Source organism: Pteronotus mesoamericanus, unplaced genomic scaffold, assembly GCF_021234165.1.
Source record: "Pteronotus mesoamericanus isolate MK-2021 breed Mesoamerican mustached bat unplaced genomic scaffold, CSHL_Meso_final scaffold_21, whole genome shotgun sequence".
NCBI classification, from domain to species: Eukaryota; Metazoa; Chordata; class Mammalia; order Chiroptera; family Mormoopidae; genus Pteronotus; species Pteronotus mesoamericanus.
The window spans coordinates 12164171-12183440 of NW_026555310.1; the positions used below are offsets into that span (position 1 = coordinate 12164171).

Below are 19270 nucleotides of genomic sequence, written 5' to 3' on the forward strand. Positions count from 1 at the left end.
AACATATAAAAAGTATAGAAAAAATCGACATGTATTACATATAAGAGATGAAATAAGTTATTGTTATTTTCATTCTTATGACTATTTCCCTATTGTTAAAATGAGCATGAATTACTTCTTATTTTTAAGTGCAAATTCTCCAGACCAACCGTATCAGCACACTGGGCTGGAGGCCTGGGAAACTGTGGCATTTTGGGGGTTTTTTTAAGATTTTATTTATTTTTAGAGAGAGGACAGGAGAGAGAAAGAGAGAGAGAGAAACATCAATATGCAAGAGAAACATCCATCAGCTGCCTCTCACATGGCCCTAACTGGGGCTGTCCCACAACTTAGGCATGTGCCCTGACCAGGAATTGAACTGGTGGCCTCTCGGTTTACAGGTTGACACCCAACCCCCTGAGCCACATCAGCCAGGATGAATTACCTTTATAATAAAAAATAAAATATATGAAAAAAAGTCAGTCCTCAGAAAGACTCTACAGTGTTGCACTATCTTTATAAAATATGTATTTGCTGAGTAGTAAAGAACTTAAATATAGTATCGCTTTCAAGCATTTCACGACAAAAGAAAAAGACAGACGAACCCTTACAATATTTTTGGCTTATGTTGAACCAAACTGGAATGAAAACTCACTAAAAGATTAGTGACTTAAAAAATACTACTAAAAATAAGACGTATCAAATGTTCCTTTTAATACTTACTTGTTTCTTTTCTTGAACTAGGTGTCTTATCCGGAAATAAAAGACCAAGCCAAGAAGGCTCAATTTTTCCTATACCAAATCCCCCAAGGCAGATGCTGTTATTGGCCAGGTCCAGGGCAAGCCTCCGTAAGAGCAAACTGATGATTTGGCTGTCACCTTTCCCAATGCTTATTGTCAGCGCTTTCCGTACGTCTTGTTCACGGGACCCACTATTCAGTAAGAGTTCCACCAGTTTGGGATTGCTTGCTTTTTCACATACCTATTAAAGAAAAATATATACAAGCATATTGAAAACCTGTATTTCTTCCTTTTGGGAGACTGGTAAAGTGAACTTAGGGTAATTTTTTTCTACACCCCGAAATTTAGATAGAAACAAAATAAGATAAAATTCATCCTTGAGATAGATTAAGAAATAAGACTAGCACCACACATATCAGAGTAGCAGAAATCAAATAATCTGCCACATGAGAGTCAGTTATTATGAAAGAGGAAACATGATATGAAGAAAACATTCATAAACTGGAAGTCAGAAAACTGAGGCTTACGCTTCCTGGGCTTCTGTTTGCCCATTGAAAGACAGCTGGCAAAGAAGCGCCTTAACACAGTAAAGGCTTACTGCTTTGTCTTCATTTCTAACATAAAATATAAGTATTACAATGTTTGTTAAGTCTATGTGCAAAGGACAGTCATCACTCAATTCTGGTTTTGTAGAGCTCCGCAGGACAAGAATCTAAATTACCACAAAGAAATATCCTGTCTCTCAGTTTTCTACCTTCCCCTGAATATTCTATGCTCAAGCTGTGCTCAAGGTCGATTAGCTTACTAGGGGTTGCAAAAACTAGTGCCCATTGTACACAGGGAGAACCTGAGCAACCTGTAGCATATCACACTGGCCCTACTCGGGAACAGCTTCTGAACGGCATGGAGTGTTTTAAAAGAAATTAAAGTAATTAATAATGGAAATATTATATGTCAATTACTATGCTAAATTCTTTACATACATGATCTATAATTTTTATAAAAGCAAAACCTTAGGCCACAGAAATTATTAGCCCATTATACAGATAAATATTTAGGAAACATATGATCTGTCCAAACCATTAGAGCTAGTCAATAAGAGGCTTGGATCTGACATCAAATCTGCCAGCTCCAAAGCCTGTGTCCCTTTTATGACACAAAATTAAGGGCTAAGAAAAAAAGGAAAGAAGATTCTAGGATCCAAGGTTCCAGGTCCTCAGCAGAAGGATGAGATTTGGGGAAATCCCTGAATTCTCCAGAATTAAAGTGTGTCCCAGGGATTCAAGGGGACGGTACTGTGGTTTGATGGCACCAACTTAATTCCCACAGATCTCCAGTATCACCCACCTTCAACGTGTTCTCCTCAGGGCCACTAGTACCTTTGCACTCTCGATATAACCACGTCACTGTGCTATTTGAAAATCTTCTCAAACCCCTCTGCCCCAGACATTCCCTCAAACACACTATGCAACATTACCTATATTCGTGCTATTTCTATCGCCCTAAGTGTCTGATTCTGCTCTTCACCCAGCAAAGAGAGGTGCATTCTTCAAGGAATAGTGTCAAAGTCTCTTGCACCATAAAGCTTGCTGCCAACCTTCCTGGCCACGCACATCCTTCCTCCTCCAGGCTCCCATCCCATTTTGTTTAGCATAGGACTTACCACACTGAACCAGATGTGCCTATCCATTTTCTAACTAGAATGAAAGACATGAATGCTATTGTCATTCTGTTTGTTCCTCCATAGCCTAGTGCAATGCCTAAGAAATATATACAATTTAACTAGGAAATTACTAAAATCCTCTCTACAGGCCCATAGATAATATTAGATAGAGGGAGCCAAGGTAGGGGGAAGAAAAGTACCCAAAAACTCAATTGTAAACGCCTTCTCGTGTAGCCCAGCAAACTTTTACCTCTAAACCATAGCACTTACTGCCTACCTTATATTAAGGGGAATTATGTTTTATCCTCCCTCTTCTCCCAATACACACTTAGGAAAAAAAATCTTGAAACAGGAAATTCCTCTTACATTCTTTACTAATCATCTAGCATTATGCTTTCCACACAGAAGGTGCTCAATATGTTTCTGTGAGATACTTTCCTTGGGGGATTAAAACCATCTAAGCTGACTTTAGGCATACGGTGCCATGAAAAGAGAGAGAGATAAGAAAATGTAATAGACAAAATTAAGAAAGTAATTTCAACCTCATGAGAGGGAAAAAAATACTGCTCGGAAATATACAGTTTTGCATTTAAATAATAATGAAGGTAATTCAGAATAGAATCAAACTTTATCAAAAGTATAATTTATTATCCTTTGAAATCTCTCATCTTTTAATTTATAATTAATGTAGCCAACAGTCAAAATTTTGTCAAAATATTAAAATAGTCAAAATATTTAAAATCAAATATTTAAATTCACATTTGAGAATAAACGAACAATCCACCACCACCACTACCATGAATCTGCTGTGTAAGCCAGAGATTAAAGCAGTGACCAGAGGGGTTAAGGCTTTGGACAAACTTGCTTCACTTCAGGTCACAATGCAACAAGCTCAGAAACACAGCAAGATGATTACAACACTGAGAACACTATGAAACTTCAAAGTGAGTCAGGTTATCATAGAAGAGTCTACAATGTTGTATAACAAGTTTAAGAACATGTTTTTGGTTGGTAAAGGAGATTCTGTAATCACACAAGTGCTAAATAAATCTCTTGCCGAACAAAGACAGCATGAGGAAGCAAATAAAACCAAAGATCAAGGGCAGAAAGGGACAAACAAAAAGCTAGAATAGGAACAAACAGATTCCAAGACTCTAAATGGAGAATCTGATGTTCAAGACAGTAATCAACCACAGCATAATGGAGGTGGCAGTGAGGAAAGCGTAAGATGAGCCAGCAGCAAGAAAAGCTATCCAGTGAGGAGACTAAAATATCTCCGAAGGGTTCTACATTAGAGAACTAGGTTGCCATATCTGGAATATAAAGAACATTTGAGTGGTTTTTAATGATTTTTGTCTGAAATATTTAGATTGCTGAAACTTCTAAAATTTTATAAGCATAGGTTGATTTTTAAAACCTGTTTTGAAGGAGAAAATCCCTTTGTCTTTGTTTCAAAATAAGTATTGCTTAATTGTACTTGTGCAGTATTAATACCTACATTATACAGAAAATGTATTCAAGAAATGTTGAACAGCTTTTCCAGACACTGGTTATAGCATATTTTCAATTATTGTGTGTGTATGTTAATGTGTGATAGTAGGAAAACTACATTTTTAAAACTACTACTTGTACAAACATTTTGTCTTTTCCCAAATACCATGGGTTTTGTGCATAGTTTTTACTTAACAGAATGTCTTTCCACTGTTTGTGGAAAGTTTGTATGAGTTATATATTTTTATAATAGATAAAATGTTACTTCTGTATAATTACTCCTTTGTTCTACCTAAAGTTGATCTCATTCATGGTTTACGTTGTATTACATTATCCTGCTGTTTTGTAACAACGTGTGGTCTGTATGCTTTTTTGATTAATATCGAAACTGACATTGAAGCAAAAATTCTACACAGTAGAACTCATGTTAACCTTAGAAGGTAATTTAATCTTGTGGCTGGGAATGCAGGGAAGTCACATGGCTCCCCTTCAGACAGCCAAATGGATGTGCATTGGGATGGCTCACGCTCCAGGGTTCAGCCATCTAAGGTCCTTTACAGGCAGCTGAAACTGAAAACTAAGTGATAAAAGTTTATTTTTGAGATATTTCTGAATTTTAAAAAAAAAATCACACTCATTAGTGAAGTCACTAAGTAGTATTTTTTTTAATTGAAAAACAATCCATGATGTTTACGCAGGAAATAAAAGGAAATACTATACAAGGAAACTAACTTATTTGAAAACATGGCTATGTCAAAGGGGTATTTTTATTTCTGTGTCAAACATGTGACAGGATTGTAAAAAATGGAAACCTTACTTGCTCCGAGGCAGCAGACAAAGTAAAGACGTGTTTTTTGATAGCCTGTATATTCACATATATGAACTAAATCAGGGTATACTAAGGTTAACACACAAAATTTAAGGATTACTTAACAGGTAGTATAAGATAATCTGATTATGTCAGTTGGTAGTTTTTGGTTGCTAAAAGATACTTCTGTTTTGAATCTATGAATAAATATATATATATTTTTAAAAGGCTTTTAATACTTCAGTGTTTGCATGTGACATGCATTGCATGTTTTGACCTCTCAGATAATCATTTTCATCATCAATTATTAAACTATTTCAATAACTGGAGTTACTTTTGAGCGGTTTTACAATGGAACCTAGGACCCACTGTTTTGAAGAAACTCTTCCTATTCTATCTCTTTGATTCTTAGTAAAATCAAAACTTGGATAGAATATTCTAGTTAAGCCATAGTATCAATATGTAAACTTGGTTTGTTTAAAAAAAATTTTTCTATCAAACTCTAAAAGAAAAGAAGAAGAGTAAAGCAGACACTCAAGAGGCAGATTTTCCACTACTTAGCAGGAGAGTATTCTTAGGCAAGTTACTTAACCTCTCTGGGCCTCAATTCCTTACGTGCATAATGGGGATAATACCAGAACCCATTCCTTAGGTTGCATAGAGGGTTAAGTTGTATAAAGAACTCAGAGCAGCGCCAGGTGGTAATGAATACCACAAAAGTTTTTATTACTTTTATTCAGACATTATTATCCTTGCTCATCCCACCACGATTTGAAGAATTTTATCTTCAGGTCTCTCTCTATTCATGCATTTTCATACCCAGAATTAATCTTCCATGCTCTTCTCTACCAATCACATGCATTATTATATCATTAAATTCTCCTCAGGAAGCCTAACAAGATTAACTCCACCCTTGTTCTGAATAGTCCTTAAATATGCAGCATTGGCACATGAATAAATAGTCTTGATTGCCGTTTTTTGTACTAGTATAAAGTCTGCTCAATATATCACATATTTAATCAAAATTTATTATTTGATAAACAAAGAATCTGACAACTAGGATACATTCTTTAAATTTAATAAATCTATGGATGTAAAGATCTGATTTTTTATTTTTTTATTTTTTTAAATTAATTTATTTTTTCAAGTACATTTATCTCTGCCTACCCCCCACCACTTTCCCTTGCCCCCTCCCTCCTTCCCTCCCTCAGCTCTTCCCCTTTGGTTTTGTCCATGAGTCCTTGCTACATGTTCCCTGACTTTCCCCTTCTCTTCCTTTTCCCCCGCCACCCCGCTCCTTCCCTCTTGTCTCTGTTGGTTTCTTTTCCTTTCAGTGTTGCTGGTCTTATTTCCCTTGCATCTTTGTATTGTTGGTTAGGTTCCACTTATAGGTGAGGTCATATGGTATTTGTCTTACGCCCCCTGGCTTATTTCGCTTAGCATAATGCTCTCCAGTTCCATCCATGCTGTCGTGAAGTTTAGTAGTTCTTTTTTCCTTTATGCTGTGTAGTATTCCATTGTGTATATGTACCATGACTTTTTGATCCAGTCATCTACTGATGGGCATTTAGGTTGCTTCCAACACTTGGCTATTGTAAATTGTGCTGCTATGAACATTGGGGTGCATAGGTTCTTTTGTATTGGCGTTTTGGGATTCTTAGGGTATAATCCCAACAGGGGAATCACTGGATCAAAAGGTAGTTCCATTTTCAGCTTTTTGAGGAAATTCCACACTGCTTTCCGCAGTGGCTGCACCAGTCTACATTCCCACCAACAGTGTACTAAGGTTCCCTTTTCTCCACAGCCTCGCCAGCACCTGCTGTTTGTTGATCTGTTTATGATGGCCATTCTGACCGGTGTGAGGTGGTACCTCATGGTGGTTTTGATCTGCATTTCTCTGATGGCTAGTGATACTGAGCATCCTTTCAAATGTCTCTGGGCCCTCTGTATCTCCTCCTTGGAAAAGTGTCTGCCCAGGTCCTTTGCATATTTTTCGATTGGATCATTTGTCTTCTTGGAGTGGAGTCGAGTTAGTTCTTTATATATCTTGGAGATCAAACCTCTATCTGATGTATCATTAGCCAATATATTTTCCCATAGGGTTGGCTCCCTTTTCATTTTGCTGATGTTTTCTTTTGCTGTGCATAAGCTTCTTATTTTGATGAGGTCCCACTTGTTTATTCTTTCCTTTATGTCCCTTGCTTTAGGAGACATATCAGTGAAAAAATGGCTGCGTGGGATATCTGAGAGTTTCCTGCCAATGTTCTCCTCTAGGACTTTTATGGTGTTGCGACTTATATTTAAGTCTTTTATCCATCTTGAGTTTATTTTTGTGTATGGTGTCAGCTGACGATCCAACTTCAGTTTTTTGCATGTAGCCATCCAGCTCTCCCAACACCATTTGTTGAAGAGGCTATTATTGCTCCATTTTATGCTTCTGCCCCCTTTGTCAAATATTAGATGCCCATAGAGACCTGGGCTTATTTCTGGGCTTTCTATTCTGTTCCACTGGTCTATGGGTCTGTTCTTGTGCCAGTACCAGATTGTTTTGAGTATAGTGGCTATGTAGGAGAGTTTGATGTCCAGTATTGTGATCCCTCCTACTTTGTGTTTCTTTCTCAAAATTGCTGAGGCTATTCGGGGTCGTTTATGGTTCCATACAAATTTTTGAAATGTCTGTTCTATTTCTGTGAAATATGTCATTGGTATCTTAATAGGGATTGCATTGAATCTATAAATTGCTTTGGGTAGTATGGACATTTTGATGATATTAATTCTTCCAATCCATGAGCACGGTATATGCTTCCATTTATTTGTGTCTTCCTTAATTTCTTTCTTCAAAGTTGTATAGTTTTCTGCATACAGGTCTTTTACCTCTTTGGTTAAATTTATTCCTAGGTACTTTATTTTTCTTCTTGCTATATCGTGCGGTATTTTTTTTCTGATTTCTTCTTCTTCTATTGCATTGCTGGTGTACAAAAATGCCTTTGATTTCTGAATATTGACTTTGTATCCTGCTGTTTTGCCAAATTCACTTATTAGGTTGAGGAGTTTTTTGGTAGAGTCTACAGGGTTTTCTATGTACACTATCATGTCATCTGCAAACAATGATAGCTTTACTTCCTCCTTTCCTATTTGGATGCCTTTTATTTCTTTTTCTTGTCTGACCGCTGTGGCTAGGACTTCCAATACGATGTTGAAAAGAAGCGGACATCCTTGTCGTATGCCCGATCTTAGTGGGAAAGCTTTCAGTTTTTGCCTGTTGAGTATGATGTTGGCTGTAGGTTTTTCCTATATGGCCTTTATTATGTTGAGGAATGCCCCATTTATTCCCATTTTGTTGAGTGTTTTGATCATAAATGGGTGCTGTACCTTATTGAATGCTTTTTCTGTGTCTATCGAGATGATCATGTGGTTTTTGTCTTTTATTTATGTGATGTATTATGTTTATTGGCTTGCGTATATTGAACCTTCCCTGCATCCCTGGGATGAATCCCACTTGATCATGGTGGATAATCTTTTGAATGTATTGCTGGATGCAGTTTGCCAATATTTTGTTGAGGATTTTAGCAATCTATGTTCATCAGCGAAATTGGCCTGTAGTTTTCTTTCTTTGTAGGGTCTTTATCTGGTTTTGGGATCAGGGTGATGCTGGCCTCATAAAAAGAGTCTGGGAGTCTTCCCTCCTCTTGGATTTTTTGGAATAGTCTGAGAAGGACAGGGGTTAGCTCTTCCTTAAATGTTTTGTAAAATTCTCCTGTGAAACCGTCCGGCCCTGGGCTTCTGTGTGCTGGGAGTTTCTTGATGACTGCTTCAATTTCCCCAGCTGTTATCGGTCTGTTCAAGCTTTCTGTTTCTTCCTCCTTCAGTGTTGGAAGATTATACTTTTCTAAAAATTTGTCCATTTCATCAAGATTTTCAAATTTCTTGGCATATAATTGTTTATAGTAGTTTCTGACAACCCTTTGTATTTCTGTGGTATCAGTTGTTATTTATCCTCTTTCATTCCTGATATTATTAATTTGGTTCCTCTCCCTTTTTTTCTCGATGAGTCTGCTTAAAGCCTTGTCAATTTTATTTGTCTTTTCAAAGAACCAGCTTCTGGATTGGTTGATCCTCTGAATTGTTCTTTTCGTCTCTATGTCATTCAGTTCTGCTCTAATCTTGACTATTTCCTTCCTTCTACTTGCTCTGGGATTTATTTGTTGTTGTTTCTCCAATTCTTGAAGTTGTAGTGTTAGGTCTTTTATTTGAAATGTTTCTATCGTTTTTAGGTAAGCCTGTATTGCTATGAACTTCCCTCTCAGGACCGCCTTTGCTGTGTCCCATAGGTTTTGGACTGTTGTCTGTTCATTTTCATTTGTTTCCAGAAATTTTTTGATTTCTTCTCTTATCTCATTATTGACCCATTCATTGTTTAATAGTCTACTGTGCAGTCTCCATGAGTTTGCAAGTTTTTGAAGTTTCTCTCTGAGGTTGATTTCGAGTTTCAAGCCCTTGTGGTCCAAGAAAAAGTTTGGTATTATTTCAATTTTCCTGAATTTGCTGAGGTTTGCTTTGTGTCCTATCACATGTGGTCTATCTTTGAAAAACTGCCATGAGCATTTGAAAAGAATGTGTGTTTTGCTTCTTTGGGATGTAAGGTTCTATAAATGTCAGTTAAGTCTCTTTGATTCAGTGTGTCATTCAGCTGCGCAATATCTTTATTAATGTTTTGTTTGGAAGATCTGTCCATTTTTGACAGTGGGGTGTTGAAATCCCCTACTATCAGTGTGTTGCTGTCTATATCTTTTTTGAAGTCGTCCAACAATTTCCTTATATACTTGGGGGCTCCTATATTGGGAGCATATAAGTTTACAATGTTTATGTCTTCTTGATAGATTCTTCCTTTAAGTATTATAAAGTGCCCCTCTGGGTCTCTTTTTATGGCCTTTGTTTTGAAATCTACTTTGTCTGATACAAGTATGGAACCCCGGCCTTTTTATCTTGCCCATTTGTTTGGAATATTTTTTTCCATCCCTTTACTTTCAATCTGTGTAGGTCTTTTGCTCTGAGGTGGGTCTCTTGTAGGCAGCATATGTGTGGGTCATGTTTTCTTATCCATTCAGCTACCCTGTGTCTTTTGATTGGAGCATTTAGTCCATTTACATTGAGAGTTATTACTGATAGAAATTTATTCATTTTTTCTCTTCGTACCTTTGTTTTTCTCTTTCTCACTCTTTTCCTTCATCTTCTTAACCAGTCCCTTTAGCATATCTTGGAGTGCTGGTTTGGTAGAGATGTATTCTTTCAGCCTTCTTTTGTCTGGGAAACTCCTTATTTCATCTTCTATTTTAATTGAGAGCCTTGCTGGGTAGAGCAGCCTTGGTTGTAGGCCCTTGCTTTTCATTACTTGGAATATTTGTTGCCATTCCCTTCTGGCTTGTAGTGTTTCTGTTGAGAAGTTGGCTCCTAGCCTTATCAGAGGCCCCTTGTATGTTACTTTCTCCTTCTCTCTTGCTGCCTTGAGGATTCTCTCCTTGTCTTTGATAGTTGCCTTTAATGATGATGTGTCTTGGAGTGGACCTCCTTGGGTCCCTCTTGAGTGGGGTCCTCTGTGCCTCCTGGATCCATGAGACCCTTTCTCTCCTCAATTTAGGGAAATTTTCCATAATTACGTTTTCAAGGATGTTCTCTATCCCTTGCTCCTCTTCTTCTCCTTCTGGTATCCCTATTATATGGATATTATTACATTTCAGGTTGTCCTGCATTTCCCTAAATGCCTCTTCATTCTTTTTGAGTCTTTTTTCCATTTCTTGTTCTTTCTGGGAGCTTTTTTTCTACCTTATCCTCCATCTCACTGATTCGATCCTCGGCTTCACCCAGCCTGCTTTGGATTCCTTCTACTGTGTTCTTCAATTCAGAAATGGTATTCTTCATATCCTCTTGTATCTTCTTGATAGTTTCTATGTCCTTTTCCAGGTTGATATAGTTTGTTGTAAGATCCTGATAGTTTCTCTGCAGTTTCTCATAGTTATCTTTGAGCTGGCTGAGCTCATTGAGCTTCCTTAGAACCATTGTTTTGAATTCAATATCTGATAGTTCCCTTGCCTCTATTTCATTTAACTCTCTCTGTGGGGAGTCCCCTTTTCCACTCATTTGGGGGGAACTTCTTTTTCCTCCCATTTTTGTGGGAGTCTGTTAAGTAATTTACTTACTTATTTATTTATTTATTTTTGCTTCTGTTTCAATTGGGCCATCTGGATTTCCTGACTTTGTGGATTAAACTTCTATGGCAGTAGGCGGGTCTTTTTATTTATTTAGTTATTTATTTCCCTTTACTTTTCTTTCTGGGCCTGCCTCTGATGATGTCAGTTGTTGACCCTATATGGCCTTGGGTCATTTGTTTGAGCCTTCCAGGAGTCTACTGTCTGTGTCTGACTCCTGTTTTGGGCAGCTGTGTGACCCTTCAGCCAGGGATCCACTATTTCTGTGGATCACTCTGCACCCTCCTGCCAGCTCCTTGATCGCGCTCCCTGGCCCGGCAGGATCCCCCGCCAGCCTGGGCTCGCACGTGCTTGCCCCAGCCCAGGGCAATTTTTTGAAAGAAAAGAAAAAAAAAAAAAATATATATATATATATATATATATATGCAAGCTAATAATATTAAAAAGAACATGGGAAGAAAAAGGAAAAGCTTTTTATTTATAGAAAGCGCTGGATAAATTGAAAGAAAAGTAGGAAGCACTTTCAATGGGGAATGTAGAGTAATTGCACTAAGGTGTTTTTAGATACATTGTTTCCCAAAGAAAATTGAAAGTAAAGTTACTTTTCAATTCTTTGCCATATCCAAAAAATGTGAATGCAATGATCTGCAGATATCACAAAAGATACAAAATAAAAGCATATTAAATTGAGAGAAATAATTTAATTACTTTTAAAATAAAGAAGCAAACTATTTTTAATGTTGCTTACTTAGAAATTTGACTAAATTTAACTTCTTTGATTATTTGGTTCAAATATGTAAATTAATTGTGCATGAAAATGAATTATGGATTCAGTTTCTTTTTATGCAGATTGATAATTAGTACTAACTTAATCTTATAGTTAAAAATTGATTTGAATTCATAGGCAAGTGAGAAATTAAATAAAGTAAGGCTTTAAAAATAAATTACTAGAAAACAGTACTTTGCTGGTTATCTAATAATGTATATTAAGTCACTACATAATCACTTTGCTAGAAATATTATTAAATTTCCAGAAAATATACATGGTGCTATCTGAATGCTATTATAAACTCTAAAATGTAAACAAAAAAGACAAACTTGAAATAACATGTAATGCACTTTAGTAAATGCTTATTGAATTCACACTCTAAAGCACTGAGTTAGATATTCTGACTGATACACAGCTGAACATTGTACGTTTCTACCTTCATACAGCTCACAAGATATTCAAGAGGTATACATAAATTGTTATGGACTTATATAAATAAGTCTTCATTTTGTATGGAGTTCGGCAAATGTGAGGAGGGCTTTATCCAGGAGAGAGATTTGCATTATATTTTGACTGAAGAGTAGAACCATTAGACAGATGTGTTAGCACAGTGCAGGAGGGAAGGCAGAGAAAAAAGGCAGCACCACTGTGCTGCACAGCTGTGGGGGTGGCCAACGGCACGGATGTCGATGTGAACCGTGCCCCCCATTGTGTGTGGGTCCAGCCTACATGACCCCATAGAGTAGCAATGAAGGAAGAACTTCCCAAAGAAACTCAAAACAAAAAGAAAATGGTCGAAAATGATCGATACTTAATAAATCCAAGGGCTGAGTGGAATGCGCCTGGTGAACAATTTATACAGAGATGCATAGTAAGAGACACACTTGAAAGGTTATTTATCAACCTTAACAAGATAGGGAAACAAGTAAAACAAAGGATTAGATCCAAGGTAATACCCAAGGACCCTATTACCTCTGAAATTCCGTGAACCAAACTCCTACTACAAAGCACAAATACTTGTGCAAAATACTGGTAAATTCTGCAGTGAGGAATAATAGAATGTAATAGTTACACAATAGCAGAGTCAATAAAGATACAAGTGTCCTCTTGAAAATTTACCTGACAAATTAAAGAAGCCCCCTCCTTTGCTCGATTGGCATCCGCTCCCAACAGAAGCAAGCATTCAGCCATGACGCTGTTACTCTGATCACATGCTCTCTCCAGCATCACACTTTTTAACTCATCATCCATAGCTAGTGTTGCAAAGCACTTGCAACAAAGGTTTAGAAACTAAAAAGAATGAAAATAAGGATTAGTGTCTGCTAAATACATAATAGTTAGCATACAGGTGAAAAACATTGTACCTGTTGATCCTTTTGTTCCATGAGACTGGAAGACATCTGATGGAATATCACTGAGTCAAAGGAATAGTGCACCAGCAGCTTGGAAAAAGACGCTGACAATTCCAGCACCGTCAAGACTGTCTGAAATCCCTGAAAGTGTGACCAAAGATAAAAGCATAAGCAATGATGGGCACAAAGGAATAAATAAATAATATAAAACATAGCTTGTATATGATACTTAACACCTGAGCTGTTCACTAAGTAGATACATTTACCAGGTTTATAGTTTAGAGCTCTAAAACCTGAAACAATACTGTAAATCCTATCTATAGCAGGCACACAGAGAATAAAATGCTCACTTACAAAGCAGGAAAAATACTTAATCCACTAATAGGTGGCTTTTAAAAACCGCAGTCAGAAGCCATTCGTACAGGACAGCAGCCAGATACAAAGCAGGATTAGTGCAGCACAGTAGGCCGGAGAAGTGGATTTTTTACTGTCAGGTTGCAGATTAGCTTCTCTAGATAGCTCAGCATTTCCCCAACATGCTGTGTTTTCTTCTGAGATTTTTAGGCTCATAGAGACAAATCTGAGCTCCTGATTCCATCCGCATTAAATGCATTTGAGAGGAGCTCTGAAGGCACCCTGAAGTTTACATCCTTAATGCAAACTATTTATAAAGAACTGATCAGTCACACCATTACTTTTTAGAACAACCAAGCATATTTCCAGGAGTTGTCTGGTTATCCACCCATGTGACATTTTAAGGAAAGAATGAACTTTTGGCTCTAGTAATATTTAGTTTGGGTAAACTCACCAAAGTTTAACTTAACTTTTTAGATGTTTGATATCTGTCAATTTCATATATTAACAAGATAATCAAACTATTAAAATAATTATTTTGCACACTTAAGACACTGAGTTTCTACAAATACTCCCTAACATTTATAAGAGAAGTAGTCTTTACTTATGCATCCACCCACCTCGAGGGCAGAGGCCCTAAAAACTTGAATAAATGCAGCCACAAAGAGATAATGCAAATGTACAGAAGGCACATAATTCAAATTAAAAACTTATAAACACAGAATTGACCAAATAACATATGTTGGCTGGCCGAATTCAGCCTGTTGGTCTGTTTACAACCTCTACTATAGTGTTCTTAGAATTTATGCCTCGGTGAATTTAACACTGAGGAACTGAGGGTTTCCTATCTGCACAAAACCATTTCTTTTCTCTTGGATTACTTTTAATCAATTCTGGCTTTAATTAGTCTAGGTGGAGGAACATTTTAAAAAGAAGATTTATAAAATACAGTATCATTTTTAATCTAAGAATGTTGTATGTTCAACAGCACTTTAAAATTTAAAACTTTATATCCATTATCTCATTTATCAATAATGTCTGCAAAGGTTAGAGCCCCAACAATATTATGAAAGTTGCAAACTCCATTACTAAAAACTACAACCAAGGCAGAAAGTCTTTTTAAAAAATCCAATTTGTTTTCACAACATTAGGAGAAAAAAATCCTGAAACTATTTATTAAATCTCACCTTACTTAACCCTAAGCCAATATCTTGGATTCCTAATAAAAACAGCAATTATATATCCCATTTTAAATTTTACTTGATGAAAATTGTGTAAAATACCATTTCACTGCAATGAAAAAAAGTCAAGGGGCAAAATTACTACAGGTGAGCAGCCCATATCAAAACACAGAGAATGACAAACTTCAGAATAATTATAACTTCTATATATATATAAAATCTAAGCAAATGAAGCTCAGCTACCTGGAATTTCTTTAGCACACTAACTGCTCTTGCATGAAACAAAAAAAAAAAATGGCAAAATAAAATTCTAATTTTAGAGATTTAATGATGAAACACATGATCTTTAAAGATTTAATATAATTCTCTTCACCTTCTACTATTAAAATACTACAAAATGATAGATGGTTTTCAATGAACTAAAATATCTCCATTGATAGAAAGTGGGGATTATGCCAACTGTTCTGAAAGAAATCTGCACAAGATCAAATTCCCTTCAAGATAATGCACATACTTTAATCTGTAATTCAGCAACATCCTGAAATCGTTGTAAGCTGGAAACCAGAATTTTTGCCAGTAGATGCCCAGTTCCCAAGAATAAATTCTTCTTTGTAATCAAGTATCCTATAAGACTTAAACCTAGACACTGAATTTCTAGAAGAATAAAGGAGAAAATAAACAAAATTAATCATTTTAAATATCAAAACTAAAGAAAAAAATTTAAAAACACCCCTCCAACAGCTTAAGACCTATTAAAATCTACTATAAATCCTGAGTTCAAATTGTACCAACCTTGGTCATCTGGATACATCTGCAGTGTATGAAGCACCGAATCAATAGCACCTTCCGGAGATAACACATCTAATGCATCAGGTAAATGTGCTATAGAAGAAATTACTTTTAATCCACATTTCTGAATCCCAGGATTTCCAGTGAACTAAAGTCAAAAGGATAATTAAGAATAGTTGCTCTTGAAAATGAGTTTTAATACTTAGTTAAAGCCAGTTATAGACTAATCAAATATAATCAAGTATCTAAATAAAAATTAGTATCCTTGATTCTGCCTCATATTACTAATTACTATTATTCATTATTAAGGTTAAGAAGCTAACACTTTAACACTATTGAGTAGTTGTTCTGTGTCAGGCACTGTGTTAAATACTTTACATGCATTTTTCTTTTCATAACAATTTTTTAAATACACAACATTTTCACTGCCATTAGAAGATGAGTTCACTAACAGTTAAGGGACTTGGGTATCTAGCCCTACAGTCACACAGATTGTAAATTGCTAAACTGAGACCAAATCAAAGATGTTTGATCCCATAACCTGCATATTTAACCAATACAATGCAATGCTGCCTGTCACCAGAGAAAATCTTAATTGAGAATTTACTCTTTACTCTAACTTCTTTACATGGCTTTTCTCATTTATCTCCCCTCAACAGTCTCATGGAAGAAGTTCATCAGACTTTAAAGATGTGGGAACAAAGGTTCAAGTCACACAGCTACGTGTCAGGCCTGACGCTTGAACGTCAATGTGCCTGAAAAGCCCAGGATCTGAATCCACTTCCAACCTTTTAATTTCAATTCTTCCAGATGACTTGACATCATTTACTGATATTCTATAACAGAAACCACTTCTTTTTCCAGGCCATCCTGCGCATTAACTGAGACGAATGCAGTAACAACACACAACACACTTGCCAACCATGTGGCCGTCACAGCCGCACCTCTCTTCTGCTGTCTGTGACACAGAGCTAACTCATACGCTCATCTCTGCTCTTCCGTGATGCTCTTCAAACTTCTACCACAGTGTGAATGCCCACCAAATAAATAGCTATCCTTTCAAAAATGACAGTGCTCCCCTTCTCAGGACAGGACTTTTTTTTCACAGACACCAGTCATGTGGCTCCACTCCAAACCCCTGACTGCCTCCAGCACAGAGCTGAATTAGTTCCAAGCAGACGTCAAGCTCCGGGGTAGCCTTTTCAATCAAAACCGTCTGCCGTGTAGCCTGCCTCACTTCCATGCCATCAAAAAACGTATTTTCATTCCTTTATCAATCTAGTCCCTCACTGCCTCTCACTATCCTTATTCCGCATCTTTTTTGGGGTACAGGGTGTGGGAATAAGCATCCTTTCTCACCCTGCACCCTTCCCCACTATGTGTCTGGTGTTTTCTGCCCTATGCATGTTGGCTGGAAACGCTGCAGACATTTTTGTGGCACAGCTAACTGGCCATAAGACAATTTCTCCATAAAAGATAAAACAACAAAAAACCAAAGAGGCATTAAAAAGGACATAATAAAACATGACAAATGAAAAACAAAAATTTTTAAATTTTATTGAAAAAATGAATATACATTGTTTTGGAAGTCTTTTGCTCATAGTCTTTTATTGGAAAAAAATGAGTATACAATGTTTTGGAAGTCTTTTTGTTTGTTTGTTTGTTCATTCACTTCCTTGCTTAGCTTTGCACTTTTTCATTTTCACCACTATTTCTTTCTTCCTTAAGAGAGGCGTCAGTCTCCCTCCAAAGAAGCAATAATTAATGCTCTTGAAAACTGTTGTGAATTAATAGTCACATCTCTTCTATTTGCCATAGCTTGATAAGCTTTTCATTTTGACAGGTGGAAAGATGACTGTGCTCACCAAAGAACTGGCCAACTATGTTATCATTTTCTAATAAGGTATGCAATCCAGCTTTTGGGTAGTTTTGCAATCTGGCTTCATACTTATCATTGACTGTTTCAGGATCACCATGTCTACTCCTTACTATAGAGACCATTATGAGGGCTAAGATTTATATAATATAAAAATAGGAATATTGCAAGAATTTAGTCAATGGAGAATTGAAACCAAACTGACAACTAGCTTAAATACATGAAGTCTGTCAAATGTAAACCAAACCGTCAACCGGTTATTTTATCTTTGAGAAACTGCATTACAGCCGATCAGTTGCACAGCAAAAATACTGTGGCAAAGATGTTTGTGACACAAAAAAAAATGCTTGTGGCATAAATACCTAAAACCTATCCGCTATTGCCTCACAGCTCAGCTCGGACATCATTTCATTGATCATTTCAACAAGACACTCATATCCTTGCCTCCCTTGGACTGATTCCTGCCATTAATTCCATCTTCACAAATCTCTGGGTAGTACAATTACATCAGCTGTAGAGCCAATTAAATTCAGGTTTAAATTCTATCTCATTACTTAACAGTTCTGTGAACTCGAGGACCATTAAAATGAATTAAATAACATTTTCTCACAAGTGGTATTTACTCAGAAGGTGCAAAGTCAAGCTAGAGGGATGGCTCAGGATCTGCCTCAGCTTCCTCACCCCTAAAATGATCCTAATGCCAGGTGGGTACTGGAAATATTAAAGGGGTCACTTTGTTAATTATGATTGTCTAGCCATTATGAAACTAATATAAAATACTATTAAATGTCAACTGTAATTGAAAAAATAAAATTAAAATTAAATGATCCTAATGATGCTGGGTTCTTTTGAGAATAAAGTGAGATAACTCATTGTGCAATAAACACCAAGTGATAGGCACAGTTCAGGCCTTGGACTAACATTCTCCTCAGATAAAAGGTACTTCTACGTGAGAGAAAGATTATACTTAAACTGTTCTTCTACCCCATCGAGCTACCACTTTTCCTTCATTTCTAAACCTATTAATAGAAAAGTCTACACCCACTAACTCTACAATCTCCCCACCCCTTAATTTCACATAATCAGACTTCTGTTCTGACCACTCTGAATAAAAGCCATTCAAAGAAAAAAAGTCCTTCAGTAACTGAATTGCTGCTTTTTCCTTCCTTGATTTCCATGACACAATACGCCCCTAATTATTCTCGAACTTTAAAACCATTAATTTGCCCATCTCCTTTACAATCTCTTCTTTTAAGTCCAAACTTTTTCCAAATACCTTTTCTTAAACTCTTCTACTCATGGATGGGATTTCCTAAGCTAATGGCTTCAAGTGACCATAACAACAATAGCAACAACCACAGTGATCATGTCAAAACCTATGTAACACTTGCTATGTGCCAGCCATTCTTTTCAGCAATTCATATATAACTCATTGGATCCCCACAACAACCCTATAATGTGGACACGTTATCATCACCCCTATGTTACAAATGAAAAAAATTGAGGCCCAGAAACTTTTGAGCAGATAACTCAAAGCACAAGTGCAAACTCTCTTAAGCGCTCAGCCCACATTGCTCTTTGCTTGACACAAGTATCTTAAACTCAGATGTTCAAGCCAAAGGTGTATGACCTTTTCTAGAAAAAGTCCCCTTGTCATTCCGAACTCCGATTAGCAGTGCCGTCACTGCTGTTTCCTCGGCGGGGCCAGCTCCGGAGGTGCGCACCTGGGCGGGCACAGGGGGCTCTCTGCTTAGAGGCGTCCCACACGCAGTTCGATGCTCTGCCGCGACCACCCTTAAGTTTTTAATGATTCTTAAACAAGGGCCCTGCATTTTCATTTTGTACTGGGCCCCACAAGTTAGGTAGCTGCTCCTGCTCCTAAGAGCAAAATGTAGCGTAGCTTATTTTAATTCTAAAACGAAATCAAACTGATATTTATAAAGCAACTATTTTTGCCCTTAATACCATCATCTTTAACAAGTTTCTACTCAGTTAGTGGTTCTGCTACCTTAGTTTCTAACTATTTCCCCCTAGTTTCTATTTCTAATACACTTCAATGAT

The 19270-nt window shown here is 36.8% G+C and overlaps 1 protein-coding gene across 1 annotated transcript in view; it reads right to left on the minus strand.

Annotated features, from left to right (window-relative positions):
• LRRK2 (leucine rich repeat kinase 2) overlaps positions 1–19270 on the minus strand; it is a 131201-nt gene that overhangs the window by 69181 nt on the left and 42750 nt on the right. Inside the window, exons 15-19 of the mRNA XM_054591244.1 lie at positions 15337–15481; positions 15059–15198; positions 13022–13150; positions 12777–12947; positions 703–961 (exon numbers count right to left, since the gene is read on the minus strand). Of these exons, the coding sequence (XP_054447219.1) occupies positions 703–961; positions 12777–12947; positions 13022–13150; positions 15059–15198; positions 15337–15481 (844 nt within the window). The remainder of the gene's footprint in view (positions 1–702; positions 962–12776; positions 12948–13021; positions 13151–15058; positions 15199–15336; positions 15482–19270) is intronic.